This window comes from Mustela putorius, unplaced genomic scaffold (assembly GCF_011764305.1).
Source record: "Mustela putorius furo isolate JIRA1106 unplaced genomic scaffold, ASM1176430v1.1 tig00003869_pilon_pilon_pilon, whole genome shotgun sequence".
Taxonomy (NCBI): Eukaryota; Metazoa; Chordata; class Mammalia; order Carnivora; family Mustelidae; genus Mustela; species Mustela putorius.
In genome coordinates this window covers 7,458,622-7,479,141 of record NW_025422021.1, presented here as the reverse complement: position 1 = coordinate 7,479,141, position 20,520 = coordinate 7,458,622, and the positions used below count along the sequence as shown (strand labels likewise).

Here is a 20,520-nt window from a genome sequence, read left to right as displayed (position 1 = left end):
GACCACGGCCTGAGCCCCTCTGCGTGGCTCCCTACCCCCCACCCAGGAGGAATACAACAGCCCTGTGGCCCCCAGTGGCTGGGGCCAACCAACACTTGGGCTCAGAATCTCTCCCAACTCCTTGGTTTAAATGTTAACATCATTTCTGATTAAAAGCAAACAAACAAACACAAAACTCCCAGTTCTGACAACGAAGGGCAGGAAAACAAGACTTAGAGGGCTGAGCTCTGAGTCATTTCTGCTTCCAGTTTCCATCTGTGAACGCAGCCCCATCACCACAAACCTGCCAGTGTCGCACTTGCAGGATGCCCCCTCCTTCCCAGGAAGTCCTCCCACTAGGCAGACACCGCTCCTCCACAGAGCTATGCCGGCCCAGGCAGGCACGGCCCTCGGCAGACACCTCCCGGGGACACAGATCCCAGCACCCGCTGCCTGCCCTCCCATCGCGTCAGCGACCTTCTGGAGATCGGGCCGAGCTACAGAAGAGGTTCCAAAGATGAAAGCCTTTGATGTGGTTGACAGACTGCTGGGACAGATGTTAGGAGCTGCTGGAGCTCCCCGATAGCCCTGCGCTGTCCACTCTGGCTGGCTCTGCTGGCAGGGAGGGAATGTGTCCCAGGGCCTTGCTTTGCGGGAGGGGGGGTGACGGTGGGGCTGTTTGATGGGATGAACACAGCACAGGGGCGGAGTGAGGAGATCTGCTGTGTCACCATACTGCTCTGTGACCTGAGGGAGGTCATTTCTCTAAGCCGCCTTTCCTCATCCTTAAAATGGGAAGAATGGAAGTGACTTTTCAGTTCCTTCTCTGAATCAATAGTCAGTCCTGGGAGATGAGGCGATTAGACAAGCAGCAGATTTTTGTTGTTGTTCATCGAATTGTGGTAAAAATATATATAACATGACAGTTACAGTTGGACCATTGTTTTCATTCTTTATTTTAATTGTGGTAAAATATGCACAAAATTTACGACCGCGGCCATTTTTAAGTGTACAATCCAGTGGCATTAAGTACATTCCGCAATGGTGTGCGACCATCACCACTGGATGGAGTTCATTCCGCAATGTTGTGCGACCATCACCACTGGATGGAGTTCATTCCGCAATGTTGTGCGACCATCACCACTGGATGGAGTTCATTCCGCAATGTTGTGCGACAATCACCACTGGATGGAGTTCATTCCAGAACTTTCCCGTCCTCCCAGTCTGAAATTCTACCCGCTGAGCAATAACTCACCCCTCCCCATCAGCCCTGGCAATCTCTATTCTACTTTCTCTCTCTATAAATGTGCCTCTTCTAGGTACCTCATTTAAGTGGAATCATAAGATTTGTCCTTTTGTGTCTGGCTTATTTCATCAAGCATGTTTCCGAGGTTGATCCGTATTATAACATACATGAGAATTTCATTCCTCTTTAAGGCTGAATAATATTCCCCTGTATGTATATCCTGCTTTTTCTGCTGATGGACACTTGAACTGTTTCCACCTTTCGGGACTGTGATTCATGCTGCTGTGGACATTGGCATACACGTGTCTGTTCACATCTCTGTTTTCACTTTGGGGTATATACCTAGAAGTAGAATTATTGGATCCTATGATAGTTCTATGTTTAGTTTCTTGAGGAACCACCAGACTATTTTCCCTTGAGATTACTCTCACATGAAGGCACTGTCCTGCCATGAGTGGGTGCTCGAGAATTCCATGGAGAAGTAGCTCGAAACCACGTGGGTTCAGAGAGGTCACCCATACCCAGGGCTCCTGCTTCTGGAGTGTATTACCTTGTGGCTGGAAAGTGGCTATGAAGAAAAATCATTTTCTCTCCTGTTCACTTGTCTGGAATTTTAGAAATGGTGGTGATATGGGCATACATTTCTGATTTCATCGATAGAACAAAAACCCCAACCAGCACTGGATGAGGACTGGGGAAAAGGGCCGGGGGTTTAATTGGAAGGGCAGAAAGGTGGATGACCCTAAGACTGAAGCTCTCAAAACCCTGAGCGGAGTTACAGGATGGCCTAGGTCAGGTGGGGAGAGGCCAGCGGAGCGAGTGAGCCGATGAGCTGACCCAGCCCTGAGCTACTCTGAATCCACATTAGGTCTGGCTTCAGAACTGGCTCAGTTCTCCTTGCTAGCTCTGGCAGTGAACTTAAGCTTCACAAGTTCAGCTTTCTCATTTGTAAAATAGGGACATTATGAAAGTCAGGAATAAAACCACATCCGTGAGATGATTCCCACAGTGCCTGGCCCTCAAGCTTGGTATAGCTCAGGAAATTAGCTGACTGTGTTCCTTCCTCAAGCCTTGAGCAGCATACTTGGGGGCTGTGTTAGCCTGGGAAGCCCTTCCCTTCCCTCCCAGCTCTAGAAACCTGCTCTGATGCAGTTTGCATTTTGGTGGCTATTCTAGAACTTAGCTGTTGACTTTCTACAGTTTCCTTTTTTCTCAAGTGCTTTATCTTTTGGGGACTGGCAGATAGGCCTACTTGTATGTACAAAACTGACTTTTAAGCAAAGGGTACATTCTTTGATTAAAAAATTTAAAAAACAAAGCACTAGAAAACCTGTTATTCTGGACCACACTCTTCAAGATGCCTTTGGAAATGAATACACTTTGTTAGTGATCCCACTTCTTTTACTGAAAAGGGTTCACTCTCCAGGCAAGATAGAGCAGGACCGCAGGAGAAGCGCTGTGAAGGTCCTGGAGGCCGTCACCTTACATAAATATAGATCGTTAGCATTAATCATAAATACAGAAAGTTAGAGGTCTGATAAATGATCTCAAATCAAAGTAGAAAGATATTTCTCTCTTCCCCACCATTCTCTGCTCTGCCTGGTGCTCAGCTCAGCTCATCCTTGCTGATTTAATTCAATGAGCCGACCTGCAAACACAGCCAGGGTTCCAATGATACAGACGAGCATGAAGACTCCGAGGAGAATGTGGTCCATTACCATTGCAACATACTTCCATTCCTCGGCCGCCTGGGAGAGAGAAAAGTGTTAACGTTTTCTTTAGGTGGTCATTAGAATCACAGTGTTCACGCTATGCGTGGTCTACAGCCCTCTCCATCTGTAGATTTCAAAGCCCTCGACACCCCTTGGCTCGCATGGTGATCTTTATCCTTCTGATAGGTTATTCCCAGTGGGATGGCTCAGGAAGCTGGCTTAGGGGTGGTCACCAAGGCCCATCGTGGGTCAGCAGCTGCTTCGTGAATGCCAGCCTACCCATCAAGACAAACCCATTCATCCGTGCTCAAGTATTTGATCTTTTAAGCCTGGATTGTGGGACAAGCCACAGAACTTACGTTATTGGACTCCTGGTCTGACTTCATGGTCTCTGCGATGTATTTGACTCCTTCGATGGCACTTTTTACCTCTGGGTGTTTGATCAGCGGAGAGTGGAAACCCATAGGTGGAGGCACTGGCTTCCCAGAAATGTCAGAAATATCAATGTCTTCTGTAAAAATCTTTTTGTCTTGTTTTTCTCTAGAGGGTCTTTTCATTGTGGAGAAGAACATGATATTTGGGATAGTGTCGATAAAAACCTAACATAAGAAATACACGCATGAGAATTATTGTGAGCAGGGCAAGTAGCAAACTCTGACTTTGAATTAGCAACGTGAGTCTAGGCACAAGTCATTCGGCTTCTCTGGGCTGTAGCCTCTTTGTCCTTAAAGCAAAAGGACTCTACTAGATTTGCTCAAAGATTTCTTTAGGCATATCTTGTGGCCTGTCAAATTACTAAGGTAAGAGACATGACTCTGTAATGTGAGCAGTTCGCCACTGGAGGGAGCCTGTGTGCAGCTATTGGACTCCATGACAAGCCAATGATGCTTACGCTTCCAGCCCAGCTCTAGGTACTGGCTTCTTTCAAAGCCATGTGTTAGCAGGATAATATGGTTAAAGAAAAGGTCTTTCTGGCTAAGAGAACATATAAGTCTCCAAAACAGCTCCTCTGTTTTCTTCCATTTCTTGTTCCTGAAGGAATGCAACATAGGAGTTGCCAGGAGTCATGTGAGTCTTTACAGATACAGGGACTGACTGTCTTCCCAAAAGAATACATTGCAAGCAGTAGTGTCTCTGTCAATTCATAACAAATCTTTTGCATGCTACAGAAGAGACCCTGGACACTAGTGTCTCTGTGAAGTTTTACTTAAAAACTGACATACTGGAAATGTTAACACATTTTAAATTTCAATAATGTAAATATTTGAGACCATGTTCCTCGGTGAAACTCACATTTTGACAATTTCTTGTCAAGCACCCCTCCATCTCTAGTCCTTATTCTACTCTCAGCAGATGATTTTTTCCCAGCAAAAAATAAGCAGTCTGTTCAGAGATTGGAAGACATACAAACAGAAATCTCAAGAATTTCACAACCTTTGAATAAAAAGACAGTGATTTATTCACATTCTCTAATCACAGAGATTATTTGAGCTTGAATTTGGAGTGGGCTTTAGTAATTCTGTTTTTCTTCTGTGTCTGGGGAGGCTACGTGAATTATTTATTCCTAGAAAGAGGCTAAAGAAAGTTCCTTCCAGAAATCCCCTCAAAATCCCCAGAAAGGACTTTCAGTTCCTAAGTACCCACAAATGTGAGCCAGAATTCCATTGGCCCCCTGGAAGGAGAGACGTTCTCGTGGGCAAGAGATGGCAGGGCCTCGCTCACTCACCTTGCGTACCCAGTCGGGCATGACGTGGGTGCTGGGGGAGCGGTGGTGTGTGTTGATGACAATGACGGTGATGATGATGGACGCGATGACAAACACCATGGTGAACAGCATGTATTTCCCAATCAAGGGCACAGCACTGGAGGTGGAGGGGATCAGCTCCACGATGACCAGGAGGAACACGGTTAAGGACAGCAGGACCGAGATGCTCAGAGTCATCTTCTCTCCTGGACAAGATGAAGAAGAAATCCGACCGCTCATGTGTTAGGGGCTGAGTTGCCGTATCCTTCCATTTTACACATGGAAGCCCTAAGCCTCAGCACCTCCGTGACTGTGTTTGGAGATGAGGCCTTGAGAGAGGTAATTAAGTCAAAATTAGTTGATTAGGGAGGGCCCTCATCCCGGATGACTGGTGTCCTGATGGGAAGAGGAGATTAGGACAGAGACACAACAGAGAGGAGAGACCCGGTGAAGACGGGGGAGAAGACAGCCACCTGCCAGCCAAGGAGAGAGGCCTCAGAGGAAGCCAAACCTACTGACACCTTGACCTCCAGAACTACGCGGAAATAAGTTCTTGTTTAAGCCACCCAGTCTGGGGTACTCTGTTACGGCAGCCCTGGCCCAAGGCTGAGAGCAATGGGACCCTCATGTTGCCAGGGCAATTTCTTGGGCAGAATTTGGTCTTATGAGACCTTATGCACCTTAGCTCTGCTGACAGTGGCAGGTGGCAGGCATTTCCATGACAGGCCGCTGAGGCAACCAGTGGGTGCTTGACCTCACATCCCAGAATTCTGTGGCTTGCTAGAATTCAGGGAACCAAGTACACCTAGCTGTGTGACAAGCTAGATTCCAGGTGGCAATTTTCTGTCTGTAGCAGAATGTCATAAACCTTCCAAAACAGAACCTGACCTGCTTGTTACCCAGCAGACGGATGGGCAACCCCAGAAGTACACGTGTATTTTTCTTGCTATGGGAGGAAGCTGCAGGACCAAAGCGAAGAGAAGTTCAAAACCAAGGAACTACTTTTTCACATTCATCTAAGAGAATAATTTTGTTTTTTTCTTTTTCCGTCTTTCACATTAAGGGGCCAGTGATTTCCTTGCCCCAACCTCTTTTCACCAAGCCCTATAATTTCAGGATGAATAATTCCCTGTTAAGTCTTGATATGGCAAGCGAGAGAGGGGCTGAATGGCACTGGGATATTTTTGTGGGGACGGACCACCTGAGAAGCAGTTAGACAGCCTTTGGAAGGGACTTTCTTTGGCCTGGTCTTGCTGTTTGTTTTGGGAAACCCTTGTGTTGCTCTGTTCTCCTCCCATACCTGATGCTTCCTGATGCTGCGAGTATCTATGGGATACAGAGTGGAAGTACAGAAGCAACGACCAATTCTACCTAGTTAGGAGAAGTCTACCTAGTGGGGAGGAGAGTCTTCAAAAGTGAAAAAGAATACTTGGGGCACCTGGGTGGCTCAGTCATTAAGCATCTGCCTTTGGCTCAGGTCATGATCCCAGGGTCCTCGGATGGAGCCCCGCATCAGGCTCCCTGCTCAGCAGGGAGCTTGCTTCTCCCTCTCCCACTCCCCCTGCTTGTGTTCCCTCTCTCACTGTGTCTCTCTGCCAAATAAAGTAATAAAACCTTTTAAAAAATAAAAGTGGAAAAGAGGACAGAGTTATAAATATGAGCTACTGATCAAGTTACATCAAGTTTCTCGATTGATAATAAGAGCTAACATTTATCAAGCATTCTTACTGTTCTAAATGCTCTTCAAGCACAAACCATTTCACACTTACAGAAACTCTGATTCACTTCCATAATGCCCTGACTGGCATTTTCTCTCTTCACTTTAAGAAACTTCATTTGATTAGAAAGTTGAAAAAAAATTGTATTTGTAATCATTTGTTTAAAAACACAGTCATAGGGGCGCCTGGACGGCTCAGTGGGTTGAAGCCTCTGCCTTCGGCTTGGGTCATGATCCCAGGGTCCTGGGATCGAGCCCCGAATCGGGCTCTCTGCTCGGCAGGGACCGCTTCCTCCTCTCTCTCTGCCTGCCTCTCTGCCTACCTGTGATCTCCATCTGTCAAATAAATCAATAAAAATCTTAAAAAAAAAAAAACCCACCCACAATCCTAAGTACAACGTGCACCCTGTGGGGCAAATCTTTTTTTTTTTTTTTAAGATTTTATTTATTTATTTGACAGACAGAAATCACAAGCAGGCTCCCTGCCGAGCAGAGAGCCCGATGCGGGACTCGATCCCGGGCCCCCGAGATCATGACCTGAGCCGAAGGCAGCGGCTCAATCCACTGAGCCACCCAGGCGCCCCTATTTTTTTTTTTAAGATTTCATTTCTTTTTTTTTTTTTTTAAGTAATCTCAACACTCAGTGTTGGGCTTGAACTTACAACCCCGAGATCAGGAGTGGCATGCTTTCCCGACTGAGCCAACCGGGTGCCCCTTGTGGGCCACATTCTGCCTTATTCTCTACTGTGACCTTGATGAGTGACAGTTGTTCAGTATGTGGAATGAGCAAGTGCATATGAATCCTTTTTTTTTCCTTGTTGGAAAGTTGAACTTAGACGTGTGTGTGTGTGTGTGTGTGTGTTCTTTTATCATTTTGATACAATTTTACTGGTCATAAGTTTGAGGACTGCCTGTACCACCTTTTCCCCTACTTGGTTGTCCTAAATCGTTTATGAGCAGTGACTTCAAGCAGTCACTTCCCCTTTTCTGCGGATGGTTGGTATTTGGTGAAATTATGTCACAGGTGTGATTACCCAGTAGGAGGTAAGGAAGCTGTCCAGGCTGATATGTGAGAAAGAATTGCTACTTGGGAAGCATGGTCTTGTGTATAGAGATGCTGCCATCTGGAAAACGGGAATGCCAAAGCTATTTTCAAGTGGCAAGCAGTGAGGAAAAGACGCAGGACTTGGATTAATCAGCATATAGTCTGCGGCTTCATAGGGGACGTGACATGAGGGTGTCTGTGACCCAGGCCTTACCCAGCACATTCCTGGGCACACACTAGATTTTTCGGCAAGGAGGCACTGGTGGTCATTCACATTAACCAGACTGAGCTGTGCATGTGCGCCTCTGAGGTCATGTTCAACTCTGCCTGCCCTGTGGTCTGCGCCAGCCGAGAGCTCTAGCCACAGACACTCACCACTGAACAGGGAGACCGTAAAGGCGTCCTCCCAGGGATGATGCTTTGGGCGTGTCTGCCTGTATTTGTTTACTGGCCCATGATTATTCCTGGTTTCCCCCCACATAGCAGCAGGAGATCTGCCCGCGGCAGCAGCTGCAGCCACAGCCCTGGCACCCACCTGAGTCTGTGGGCAGGTAGAACACCAGGCCAGTTAAGAAGGAGAAGAGCAGGCAGGGAATGATGACGTTGACGATGAAGTAGAGGGGCAGGCGCTGCATGACAAAGTGGTAGGTGATGTCCAGGTAGGGGGTGGAGGGGCAGCAGGCGTAGAACACCCAGTGCTTCCAGCCCCGGGACTCCTTGATCACCCACTCTCCACTTTCCATGAAGTTGCTTAGGTCTGGTTGGTCGCTTTCCTGAGAAGATAAAATGAAACTGTGAAACCCCAGCTGTGTCCCCGTGGAGGAGAGGTGGGTTTCACACTCGGCTGTAATAAAACAACAGATTCCAGGGCTGTTGGGACTGGAATGGAACCCAGAAGGTCACTTCCGATGTGGGGGTCTTAGATCCTCTCCTATAAAGTAAGGGGGGGTGGGGTTGAATCACTGGGGTCCTCTGTGTTGACCACACCTTCAAGTCACTTGGAAAGTTGACAACATATGGGTGCCGTAGTCCCACCCCAGATTGATTAAGCCAACATTCCTGGGACCAAGCCAATTTATGTAAGAACCAGATGGTTCTCATGTGTTCTCAGTTGAGAACCGGTGAATTCGATGGCCCCCAAAGGTCTAACTGGTGCTGAGAGTCTGGGATTCTGGAGGGCCAGAGCTGGACACCTGGACAGTGCTCCTCCTGCGTCCAGCCCCGTCCGTCCCTCGAGGGCGGCGCCTACCGGGTTGATGGCCACCACCGAGCCGTCATAGGTCCAGGTGCCCAGCTTCATGCTGCAGTTCTGTTCATCAAAGGGAAAGTGGGTGACGATGATCTCACAGTAGCTTTTGAAGATGGCTGGGGGTGTCCATGTAATGTGGCCAGTGTAGTCCAGGAGCACTTTGGTGAACTTGACAATGGCAAAGTCGCCATCTGCACTGCAAGCGGAATCAAAGAGGAGCGTGACTCCAAGTGACGGATGAGCCTTCGTTTGTGCTCGGGGATGTTAGCGGGAGACAGCTGTTAATTATTCAGGTGCTAATTATAGATGCTTTCATTCGGGCAGTGTCACTCTTTATTCATGGCAATGTTTCCCAAATTTGTCTGGTAATCGCTGGGGTGCTTGTTTAAAATACAGATTTCTGAGCACCATCTAAGCACTAAATCAGAATATCTGGGGAAGAACCTAGGAATCTAGAGCTTTAAAGAAATAACAGGTGACACTATATACCAGATGTTTTCTTCCCAGTCCTCAGTAGCATTTGTAATGTTAATCTCCATCTAACCCTTCCCCAGTGTTCTTTGGAAGTTAACTGGAGGGGAAAAAAAAAAAAAGGAATTTTAAACAAAAACATGTCCAGTGGCTCATTATTGTGGTAAACAGGTTAAAGAAGGGCTCTGTTTTCTTTTGCACAAGTATCTAGGACTCAGTAGGGGAGAGTCACAAACTCAGATGCCTCCAGGCCCAGGCAGGTGAGGAAGGGGTGAGGGGTGAGGGGAGAGCCTTCTCTCCTCTGAGGAAGGTGCCACTCGGCTGTGGAGTCTGCTTGTGAGGGAAGGCGTGATGCTCACAGATACTGGGATTCTTCCTTGGGACCTGGAGATCTAGAATTTTTTAATCCAAAGTTTCCATGCTTTTGAATAAGGGATTTTTCTAGAGAGACTAGAACTCCAAAGTTTAATGTGATATTGTGCAATTTTCAAATGTTGGCACTGATTTCTCATCTAAAAAAAACCACCATGGTAGAGGAGAGCCTGGGTGGCTCTGTTGGTTAAGCGTCTGACTTCAGCTCAGGTCCCAATCCCAGGGTCCTGGGATGGAGCCCTTCGTCTCACCCCTCTAACCCACCCTGCCCTTCTCCCTCTGCCCCTCCGCTTGTGCTGTCTGTCTGTCTCTCTCTCTCTCAAATACATAAGTAAAATCTTTTTTAAAAAAATAATAAATAAATAATCCACAGTGGTAGGTAACGAAAAATAACGAGCCACTTCTGCAGGCCTTATTCAGTGGGCAGTCCACTTGACCCCAGACAGCCCGTGTTGTGGGGCCCCCGGCAAAGGTATTAGAATAGGTGTTGAACAGGGGACGCAGGGCCTATATTGGTGCCTCACTTCATAAATCAAGAGATTTTCTTCCTACTGGATTTTTCCTGGGGTGAAGGTGAGGCTCTCTCCAGAAAACTGCAGTTCTGGACCTTCCCAAAAGGGCCCCAAAGAGCAGAGGACCACAGGATCACCCAGATCTGTCTCCATAAGCAAGTCAAACAAGGTTCTCTCCCCTGCAGGTGTTCCCGAGCAAGCTTATCAAGAGGACCCCAGGACTTTAATTGCTTCTCTTAGATTCTTACTGAAAGAGAACCTTCCTAACAGCTTCTGCTCTATCAGCGTATTTGTCCAAGAGGGTTACACAAACAATTGGCTAATCGGGCTCGAGCTTGAATCTCAGGTTGTCACTGGGAAATCTGTAGTAGAAAATCAAAGTGGGAGGGTCGGCCATAAGGGGGGGTCATTTCCGTTCACAAGGCCTTGCCAACCTCCCCGGTCAACGCTGGAGAAGGCGCAGCCCGCTTGCCCAGCCCCTCGCTGTAGACCGCCAGCCTGTAAGCCCTCCAGGCCGCTGGCGGATGCTCCTGCCTGGGAAGGACGCTCTTTGAAATGAGCATTCCCTGACAAATGAAGGGCGTATGATAATGAACCTGTCATTAAACCAGAGTGTCTCGCATCACATTATAATTTCACTATGTGCAGTCTGTCACGGAGCCCAGTGGATGGGTGACACCGGCCTCCCGGCCATGGGCAACACGCGATGTCTCGGGCTGCCATGGGGATGTGACGGATAGCCACCCCCGGAGGTTCAGACCTGTCGGGAGGACGGACACGGGATTCCAAGGAACTCGATTATATGAATTTGGGTTCCTTGGATAGTTGCCACACAGCCTTCAGGAGCGCTCAGGAATTAAATGTCCCCCACCCCACAGCCCCGATTCAATTTGGCTCTGATAATTGTTTCTATTCATAACATGAGACACCATATGGCATCCCTAGAATGTCAACTTGGCTCTTGGTTTTTAAGGGTTATTTAATGGGAACAGTGGTGAGAGGCATACTGAGAGTGGCAGCCCTTCCGAGAGGGCCCTTGGGCTCCCCCTGCCCCCAGAATGTCCCCCGCCCCAGCCTGTTTCGCTTACTTGTTATAGAGCACGAGGTCTGGGCGCCAGATCTTTTCCGAGGGAATGTGGATTTTTTTCACGCCGCCATAGTCGTCTGGGTTCCATTTCAGATTGTAATCCACCCATTGCTAGAAATGAAGACGTTTCACTACTAAGAGGAGCTAAAAACATTGTTTTAAAAATCTGAGGTTATCAAGAGGCATCTGTCTGGGTGGCTCAGCCGGTGACGCAGCCGGCTCTTGATCTCAGCTCAGGTCATGATCTCAGGGTCGTGGGATTGAGCCCTGAGCCGGCACAGAGTCGGCTGGAGACTTCCTTCTTGCTCTGCCCCTTCTCCCTGCCCCCCCTCTCTCTGTCTCTCAGCTCAAGAAATAAAATCTTCATAAATAAATAAATAAAGTTATCAAGAGTCTTGATGGCACAATAGTTCAGATATTGACCAAAACTGTGCTCCAGTAAGAAAAGTTTGATTCAGAATTCAGCTTCCACTTTAGTAAACGGTAACAGCAAACACTCTATAGCACTGACCCCCCCCACCACCATGCACGCACTGCTGAGAGCATTTTACATATATTCATGATGTAGTCTTCACAACAATCCTGTGAGGGAAGAGTGACTATTGATGCCATTTTACAGAAGAGAAACCAAAGGTACCCCAAGTCACACCACCAGGTGGCAGCACATCAGCCGTGCTGCCCCGCCCACCCCAGGAAAGGAGAATGACCTTCGTGAACATTCCCCTGGAGCAACCAGCGTCATCTTTTAAAAGTGCTCTGTTTTTTCCTACATTGTGAAAGTAATACACGCCCCATGTAGCCCATTTAGATGACACAATGTTATGAACTGAACCATGTCTCCCCAAAACTCGTATGTGGAAGTCCTAATCCCCAGTACCTCAGAATAGAACTTTATTTGGAGATAGGGTCTTTCTAGAGGTAATTAGGCTAAAATAAGCTCATTGAGGTAGGCTCTAATCCACTAAGGATTAGATTTATGTTCTTAAAGAAGGGGACATTTGAAAACAGAAACATGTTCGAGAAGAATGCCATGGGGACATGCCGTTGGCCAACTCTATGCCAAGAAGAAAGGCCTGGAAGCCGAATCCCCCTCACAGCCCTCAAAAGGAACCAGTTCTGCCAATACCTGGATTTGGACTTTCGGCCTCAAGAACCGTAAAAGAACAAAATTTGTCTGTGGCTTTGTTACGGCAGTCTAGCAAAGCACAAAGTAAACACACACACACACACACACGCCCTGACAAATATGATCTTCAGTCCCACGACACCGAAATATTTTCTTGCGTCATGTTGGTATGCATCCCTGTTACCCAGATGGATCCCCACTCCAAGGCCCGGGTTCAATTCCAGGGTGAAGACAGGCGACATCCGTGTACTTATTCAGCTGAATACCTGTTTCAGTCGCACGTTGGTTGTCACAATCTGATTTACTTCATCCTGAAAAAAAGGTCAGACTGCATCTTTAGTGGGGAGGCGGGGGGGCCAAGGGACGGGGCCCAGGGTGAGGGGTATGGGGAGCCCCACGTGCTGCCGCCTCACCACGTTGATGAGCTGGATCAGCTGTAGGCCCACGGTGACCTCCACAACCTGGCGGTGGTCTTCTACCGGCCGCACCACGCTGTTGTAATCTTCAAAGAGCTTGGCCACCAGGCGGGTCTCATGTTCGGAGCCCAAGACGAGGCCAGCTGGGACAGCAAATGACACACACGCTGTCAGATCCCGCCCCCCACCCTCCCCCAACACTAACGTGAATCACTGAGGCGTGACCCGTGAATGGAAGGCGCGTGGGCCCCCTTGGTGGGAGGCTCCCAGTGCAGCTTTTACAGCCCTACATTCCTTTCCAGTGGCAGCTGCTGGTGGGGTCCCTTCCCAGTGGGGCGTGCCAGATTATCATGAACAGATGACATTCCTGAGCACAGCCGCTGGCTGGACTCGGGTTTTCTGGGCGCACATACACACAAAAGGAAAAATCCACGCACAAGCCTGTCTCCATATTTCAGGGTCTCGTCCCAGGGTCATGAGATCTCAAATCTCAGATCTCAGATCTCAAAGTGCTAGGAATGCCAAAAATTGATGCCAGTTCCTACCCATTAGGATGGCAGAAATTTACAGAATAGAAAGCAGTGACTACCGGTAAAGTAGTGGAACCCTCATTTGTTGCTGGTGAGAAATGAAACATGCGGCCGGTCTGGGAGACAGTTTGGCACACAAGCTATATGCGGAGTGACCGTATGACCTAGCGATCCCAGACCTAGGCACATCCCCCAAAGAACTGTCCACGCAGAGCCTTGTACACCAGTGTTTGTGGAAACCCTATGCATAAGAGCTAAAAGATGGAAGCATCTTTTAGTTTTAAGTGCCCATCAACAGATACACGGACGAGCAAACCAGGGCGTAGCCGTGCAGAGGAATGTTATTCACCCATAAAAAGGAAGGATTGATTTACACCACAGTGTGGACGAACTCTGAAAACATTGTGCTAAGTGAAAGAAATCAGACACAAAGGTGCACATATCATAGGATTCCATTTACATATATTCAGAATAGGTAAATCTGCGGAGAGAGCAGATTCCTGGCTAGTGGGACAGCGGGGATGGGAGAAGGGGGAACAACTGTTAATGGGTATATGGGTATAGGCTTTCCTTCGGGCGGATGTTCTGGAACTGGATAGCAGGTATGTTGCATAACACTGTGAATGCACTTGATGCCACTGAATCATACACTTAAATACGGCAATTTTGGTAATGTGTATTTTACCAGGACAAATTCTATGTAGTGTGTTTTCCTGTAATTAAAAAAAAAAAAATTACTGCTGGTGAGTATGCATCCTTGTAAGGTTACAAAGAGTAAAAATCATGGGCTTTTCTGACCTGGATCTGATCACGCTACTATCTGGAGCGTGAGTGACTCCTAGGAATCTTTACTACATTCTCCTTCAGGATGCTGAGCAATAGCATCTACTACTCTTGGACCCCACAGCCCTTTTGTGTCCAGTGTTACACGGTTCTCACCAGCCTCGCATGAGGCGGGCTGACGGCATTCTCACGAGAGATCCGAGAGGCTGGGAGAATTGTCCAAGGTCCTGCGGCTGGGGCAGAGCCTGGAGGCAGCCCCGCCATTTTGAACTCTGCTCCTGCACTAGCTCAAGATACCATGAGTGTGTCGTGGGCTGTCCTGGAAATTACACTGCTGCACCTAGCATTATTCCTATGAGAAAAAGTGTTCCCAATTCCATCAAGTGCCTTATGAAGGACCTTTGTAACTTAAGCCTTACGCGGATTGGGGATTGCCTGTTCAGGGTTAGGAGAGGAAGCAGACACACGATCCACTTGCCCTAAGGCACGTAACCAGATCTCCCCTTTCCGCAGGTTATTGCTGAAGCCACCATACCTTCTCCTTGGGCCAAGGCAACTTGAATAATGGAATGAATGAGATGCTTTCCTTTTTTCCCCAGTAGTGTTAACCTATTGCCTCGAAGACAGGTTATTATTTTTCTTTATTATTCGTCTCCTTGAAACTTCAGTTTGAAAGAGCTTGTCAACAAAATAATGAACTAAAAAGTAATTTCTTTTAAAATTTTTATTGATTAATAAAATCAGCATATCCAACTATTACATGGCAGACACTCTCCTGTGTGCTTTATATGTACTAACTCTCGGAATCCTCATAACTGAGTGGGGTAGGTACTGTTCTTGTCCTTGCTATTTCACACCCAGAACTTTAGATCCTCTTGACATAACCAGTGTTATGCAATGATTCAAAACATGTTCATCATCCCCCAAACGTGTATTTTGTTGGTAGAGCTTCACGGATGGCCCTGTGTTTGTATTATCTTATTGAATCCTTATAATGATCCTGTGAGATCAGTATCTACCCCTGGTTTACAAGGGAGACAACTGGCATTTGGACAGTTGAGACATGTGTTCGTGGTTCCCAGCCAGTTGGAAGTGGTGCTAGAAATGCAGGCAGTCTGACCCTGGGGTCTGTGCTCTTTACCACCTGAAGATAAACGTATCATTTCCATTCGGATTTTTGAAGCTCTCAGTATAGCCTACACGTGTGCATTATGGCCTTCCTGGACTCTGTGTGTGGAACCCGTGATCTCACCTACCTCATTTCTAGATTCCCAAACTTTCTGAACCCAGAAGAATCCATTCAGCACTTACACATAACATCTCGCCTAAACCACCGGCCACCTACATTCAGCACCCTTCAGGTTTGCATGTTGTTCAAAGTCCCAGTTTTTGCTGTCACCCCATCGAGCCCCTGGGATGTGGTAATCCTCTGTCCTCCATACCTGTCCATCCTGGGCCCCTCCTGGTCCACATTGGGGGTAGGGCAGGACCCTGGCATGGGCCACCGAGTGCCTGGGCCACTGAGTTTGAAGCTATTGCTTTAGCCATTCCTGGGCTGCTTATTTTTAAGTGACTGTTTATTCCCTATTGACAGGAAGAACATACTAGAAAGCATCCACATTATAAAGCAGGAAAACTATGCGGCCAACTCTATGGTCTACTAGGGAGAAGGGGAAGACTGAGGAGAGGGGCCTCATCAGCATTCCAGGGACATTCCCTTCTTCCTCTCTCAGTCTCACAAATAACAAGGGACCCTGTTCCTTCCACAGTACATTTCTGAGGAATTTCTGTGGAGGTCTCCATGTCTTAGATTGGGTTGATTGGTGGTGGTGGTGGGTTTTTTTTTGTTGTTGTTGTTGTTTTCCTTTTTCCTCCCCAAAACAGGGTAAAGTAAGAGAAAACATACAGGACTTTCTGTGATTCTGTTCCCAGCTCCAATGTGGTCTGGGTATCAGACCAGTTCTTCATGGAGTCAATGAATCACAGTAAATACTTCCTTCAAGCAGGGTGTAAATTGATAAACATACAAATAAATAATGTCAAAATTGTCTTTTCTGCAAGACCAGATGGGTGATCTTTATTCAGATGGTGGCAACATTAATTCATTCATCAAGTATATTATTGAGCACTTATTGTGGGCAAAGCATTGCTTTAAGAGCTTTGAGATATTCAGAGGTGAATCTGATACGAATCCTCTCTTTCCGCCCTCTTGGAGACAGACATGTGTCATTTACATAAATAGCTAGGAACAAGCTGGAAAGTAATATGCCATAAGAAAAATGGCCGTGAAATACTTAGGATTCCAGAGATGGAGGAGAGAAAGTGGTCGAAATCAAAGACGCTGCATAAGTAGAACAGAGATCATTAAGTGGTAAGCTAACATATGAAAAAGTGTCCCTGATGTGAATGCGAATTTTGTCTACAAAGAACTGAACCAGGGACACCGGGGTAGCTCAGTGGGTTAAGCGTCTGCCTTCGGCTCAGGTCATGATCTCAGGGTCTTGGGATCGAGCCCCGCATTGAGCTCTCTGTTCTGCGGGGAGTCTGCTTCCTCCTCTCTCTCTGCCTGCCTCTCTGCCTACTTGTGATCTCTCTGTCAAATAAATAAATAAAGTTTTTTGAAAAAAGAACTGAACCAGCCACAGTTTCAAAGTGTTCTTTTTGTACCATACTGGTTCAATTTGCATTTTTTGGAGGAACAGCCTGCTGGATTGGGCGAAAGGAATTCTGAAATGGTACCAGTCACTTTGGCTAATTCTTATCTCAACCTGGCTCTGTACATCTTGCTACCTTTGGCAATTTCAGGCTGGGTTTTCTGACGAGGCACATCATAGACAGTCTCCAACTGGCCACATTCCAACATTCGTAAGCTAAGTGACCCCAGGCGGGTCAGTTCATGTCTTTCAGCCTCAGATTCCCTGTAATAACAAATTGAAGTTGTGGGACTGCCTGATCTCGCTCTAAATTTCTGTGAGCCCCTATGTGAATTGATACCAGGAAACTCTAGGTTTGGTCTAAGTATACATCACATAACTTTTTAGATAGGTAAACATGCGTTTTCCAGAGGCCTTTGGTGTCCTGAGAGATCATTTAAGGATTTTCATGTGTAAGCTCATCACTTAAGAATTTTCATTGAGTGTAGTGTCTGCAGGCGCATAAGTGCACACACGTACACACATGTGCGTGCAAACACACACACACACACACACACACACACACCGCCCTACCACAAGCCAGTTTTGGTTGGATCAAGTCCAAATCCCACAGGCTGTAATTTATCTGAGCTTGGGCTATTTCCCCAAACTCCGCTCTTGGAAAACCTTACCAATAAAGCTGTTTACGTTTTTTGCCCAGAAGGTCTGTGTGTGTCAGAGCAGTATTAGAGAAGAGACATCACACTCTGTCAGCCGTCTTATTTCTCAGGTGAGATGATATCACCAGTAAACTTTTATATGAAGCCATCAGCACACATCCCCTACTTCCCCCCACCGGAAGTCTGGGATTCAGGATAGCGTTTCAGCTGCTGTGTGCTGACACATTCCGGAGGGGAATGCAGGTCAAGGGCTGTGCAAGGTTTTATAGTTTCAATTCCAACTCAAACCTACATAGAGTGAAAGAGTAGGGCAGAAGTGCATTCATACGAACTTTTTTTTTTAAACTGCTAAAGTTAAAAAAAAAAAAAAGACCAAATATTTAATCTCTTACGGAAAGAGCTTAGTTACAATTATTAATAGGTTTCTCTCTCCTGCACATGCAGCTGTCAATCAGGCCTCTTCATCATCAGAATTCTGCCAGAGTAGTAAAAGGAATGTTACCCAAATTGTAATTATAAGATGTCACTCCAAGTCCCTATGGTTGCTCTCGGATGGTCACAGGGGTGCTAGTCTGATCATATGGGTGAGGGGACGCCGGGCCCTGGTGGCAGGAGGGGCCTGCATGTCTACTTTGTAGCCTCTGACCAGGCAGCTTCCAGTTTCACTGAATAACACAAACCAGAAATCATCCACAAACCGAATCAAGCCAACCAGAGAACTGACCGAAGAGCCTCAGGCTGATGAAGGCCTGCCATCCTGTGTTCCCAGGAGGAAGCAAGACCCTGGTCCCTGGGGACGGCTAATGCTTCAGCCTCACAGGAGAGCCCCTCAGCCCTGGCACTTACCTGAGCAGAGCCCGAGGAGCAGGATGAACGGCCGGGGCTCCATAGGCTGTGGGCGCTGGTGTGGACTGGTGTGCGAGGGGTGGCCGTGTTGCTTGCAAAACGTCTCTGGCTGGGAGCTTGGCTGCTGGAGGCTTTGGAAAGAGAGTCGGCTCAGCGGAGCTATTGTCTTACACCACCTGTTCATGGCAGGGACAGCTGGGCTGCCCAGAGCCCTGGAGCCCAGGGATTCGCCGAGGGCCTCCCAGTATTACAGGGTGCCCCGCTTTACATAACTGATAGACCCTTGGCGAGTTGCGTGTGAACCGCATTGGGTTTTAAATGCACCATGAGTTAGGTTTAATAATAAAAAGACAATGTGGAGTAGGGAATGAATTCTTTCAACTGGTGAGCAACCCCCTCCTTTTTGTATAAACCAGACCCTCATCTAGGTGGATTGATTTGGATCAGGGTCCCCGAGTCTGAGTAGGTCGTCAGCTCTTTGTGTAAGACCCTGATCACCCTGAATCACGAGGTCCACATTCTACACACAGGACAGTTTATTTGCTCTGGTTCACTGTAGGCTGAGAGGACATGGGGCTCTCGGGCGGAATGAGTTTGAGAAGACTGGAGTTGGCGCTGCTTCTCCTGTCGGGGAATTCCACGTTTGCTTGGGTTTGGTTTTTAACAAAGATGGATTCTTCCATAAAACTGGTTTTATTGGCCCCTGGAGCGGCCGTTCCTGCCTCTGTCTCTTGTGCTAGGCAATACCCGTCCCGTGGTGCGCCATTAGCAGGAGCTAACTGCCTGCCTCCCAAGGACGGTCATTCAAGTGAAGCATAATGAGCGACAAAGTGTCCCACTGAGTGAGCACTTGTTCCGGCTCCTCCTCTCTTCGTCCATTCTCTCTCTACTCTCGCTCAGGGAAGAATGGTTCAACTTTATAATTTCTTTGTTAATAAACAACCACCACCCTAAAAGCCAGAAGTTAGTAATTGCTCAGCTGAAGAGTATTTGTACCAAAACGGAAAGGAAGCAGTTGTTTAAAGAGACCCTGCCTGTTCCTTCCTTTTTCCCAAATTGAATCAGGTGAGGAAAGTCCCTCATGTCAAGTCCAAGGACAGCATCCTGACCACTCTGCCCATTCTAGTGGGTCCAAGTAGGTCATTAGAGAAAATTTTTGGAAGGTACAGGAGAGAACTGCACATGGACATGATTTACATTTTTTTCTGTTTAAGTTGTGGGAGATCAGCTCACTAACCACTAAAAAACTGGTTCTCTCCTTTCCAGAGTATTGCACTCTGACGGCTTAGGAGAATCTCGATGGAGCCATGTGACTGAATTCTAGAAAATAAAATGTGAGGAGAAATTTTGAGCCTCACAAACCTCTCAGCATATGAGAGGACATGTGTCCATGCCCTCCTAGTCTTATTTTTTTTTTAAAAACTTTAAAGTATCCAGTATTGGGCATCTGGGTGGCTCAGTTGGTTAAGCATCTGTCTTTGACTCAGGTCATGATCTCAGGGTCCTGGGATGGAGACCGCCATCGGGCTCTCTGCTTAGTGGGGAGGAGTCTACTTTTCCCTCTGCCTCTGCTCCTGCTCCCCCCTGCTTATGTTCTCTCTCTCTCAAAAAATAAATAAAATATTTTTTTAAAAAAAGAAAGTATCTAGGGTCATTAATAGAGTGTTAATTAGTTTCAGGTGTACAATATAGTCATTCAACAACTCTTTACTCAGTGCTCGTGGTAAGCGTACTCTTCACCTTTTTCACCCATGCCCCCACTCATCTTCCCTCAGGTGACCATCTGTTCTCTACAGTTAAGAGCCGGTTTTGGGGATCTGTCTCTGCTTGCTCCCCTTTGTTCATTTGTTTTGTTTCTTAATTCCACATATAAGTGAAATTGTATGTTATTTCTTTTTATTGACTGACTTATTTCACTTAGCGTTATACCCTCTAGATTCATCCATGTTATTGTAAATGGCAAAACGTCCTTCTTTTTTGTGACTAATATTCCGTGCGTGTATATGCCACTTCTTTTTTATCCATTCATCAGTCAGTTGACATTTGGGCTGCTTCCATAATTTGGCTATTGTAAATAATGCTGCAAGAATCATAGGGGCGCATGTATGTTTTTGAATTAGTGTTTTTGCATCCTTTGGGTAAATACCCAGGAGTGGTATTATTAGATCATGGGGTAGCTCTATTTTCAACTTTTTGAGGAACCTCCATACCGTTTTCCACAGTGACAGCACCAGCTTGCATTCCCACCAGCAGTATCAGAGGGTTCCCCTTTCTCCGCATCCTCACCAACACTTGTTTCCTGTGTTGTTGCTGTTGTTTAAACATTCTGACCAGTGTGAGATGATATCTCATTGTGGTTCTGTTTTTTGTTT

General features: G+C 47.0%; 1 protein-coding gene across 2 annotated transcripts; it reads right to left on the bottom strand.

Annotated features, from left to right (window-relative positions):
* Positions 1-919: 919 nt before the first annotated feature.
* On the bottom strand, positions 920-18,355 carry CHRNA1 (cholinergic receptor nicotinic alpha 1 subunit). Of its 2 annotated transcripts, XM_004774379.3 has the most exons (10): positions 18,149-18,355; positions 12,674-12,819; positions 12,527-12,571; positions 11,136-11,245; positions 8,693-8,888; positions 7,979-8,216; positions 4,664-4,887; positions 3,297-3,536; positions 2,810-2,973; positions 920-2,706 (listed from the first exon to the last, which is right to left on the bottom strand). In XM_004774379.3, the coding sequence occupies exons 1-9, from the start codon at positions 18,330-18,332 to the stop codon at positions 2,842-2,844; spliced, it is 1,515 nt and encodes a 504-aa protein (XP_004774436.2). In that variant the 5' UTR covers positions 18,333-18,355; the 3' UTR covers positions 920-2,706; positions 2,810-2,841. The 2 variants fall into 2 exon arrangements, with proteins under 2 accessions (XP_004774436.2, XP_004774435.2); XM_004774378.3 differs by having other exon boundaries at positions 920-2,973; positions 18,149-18,354.
* Between the last annotated feature and the right edge of the window lie 2,165 nt (positions 18,356-20,520).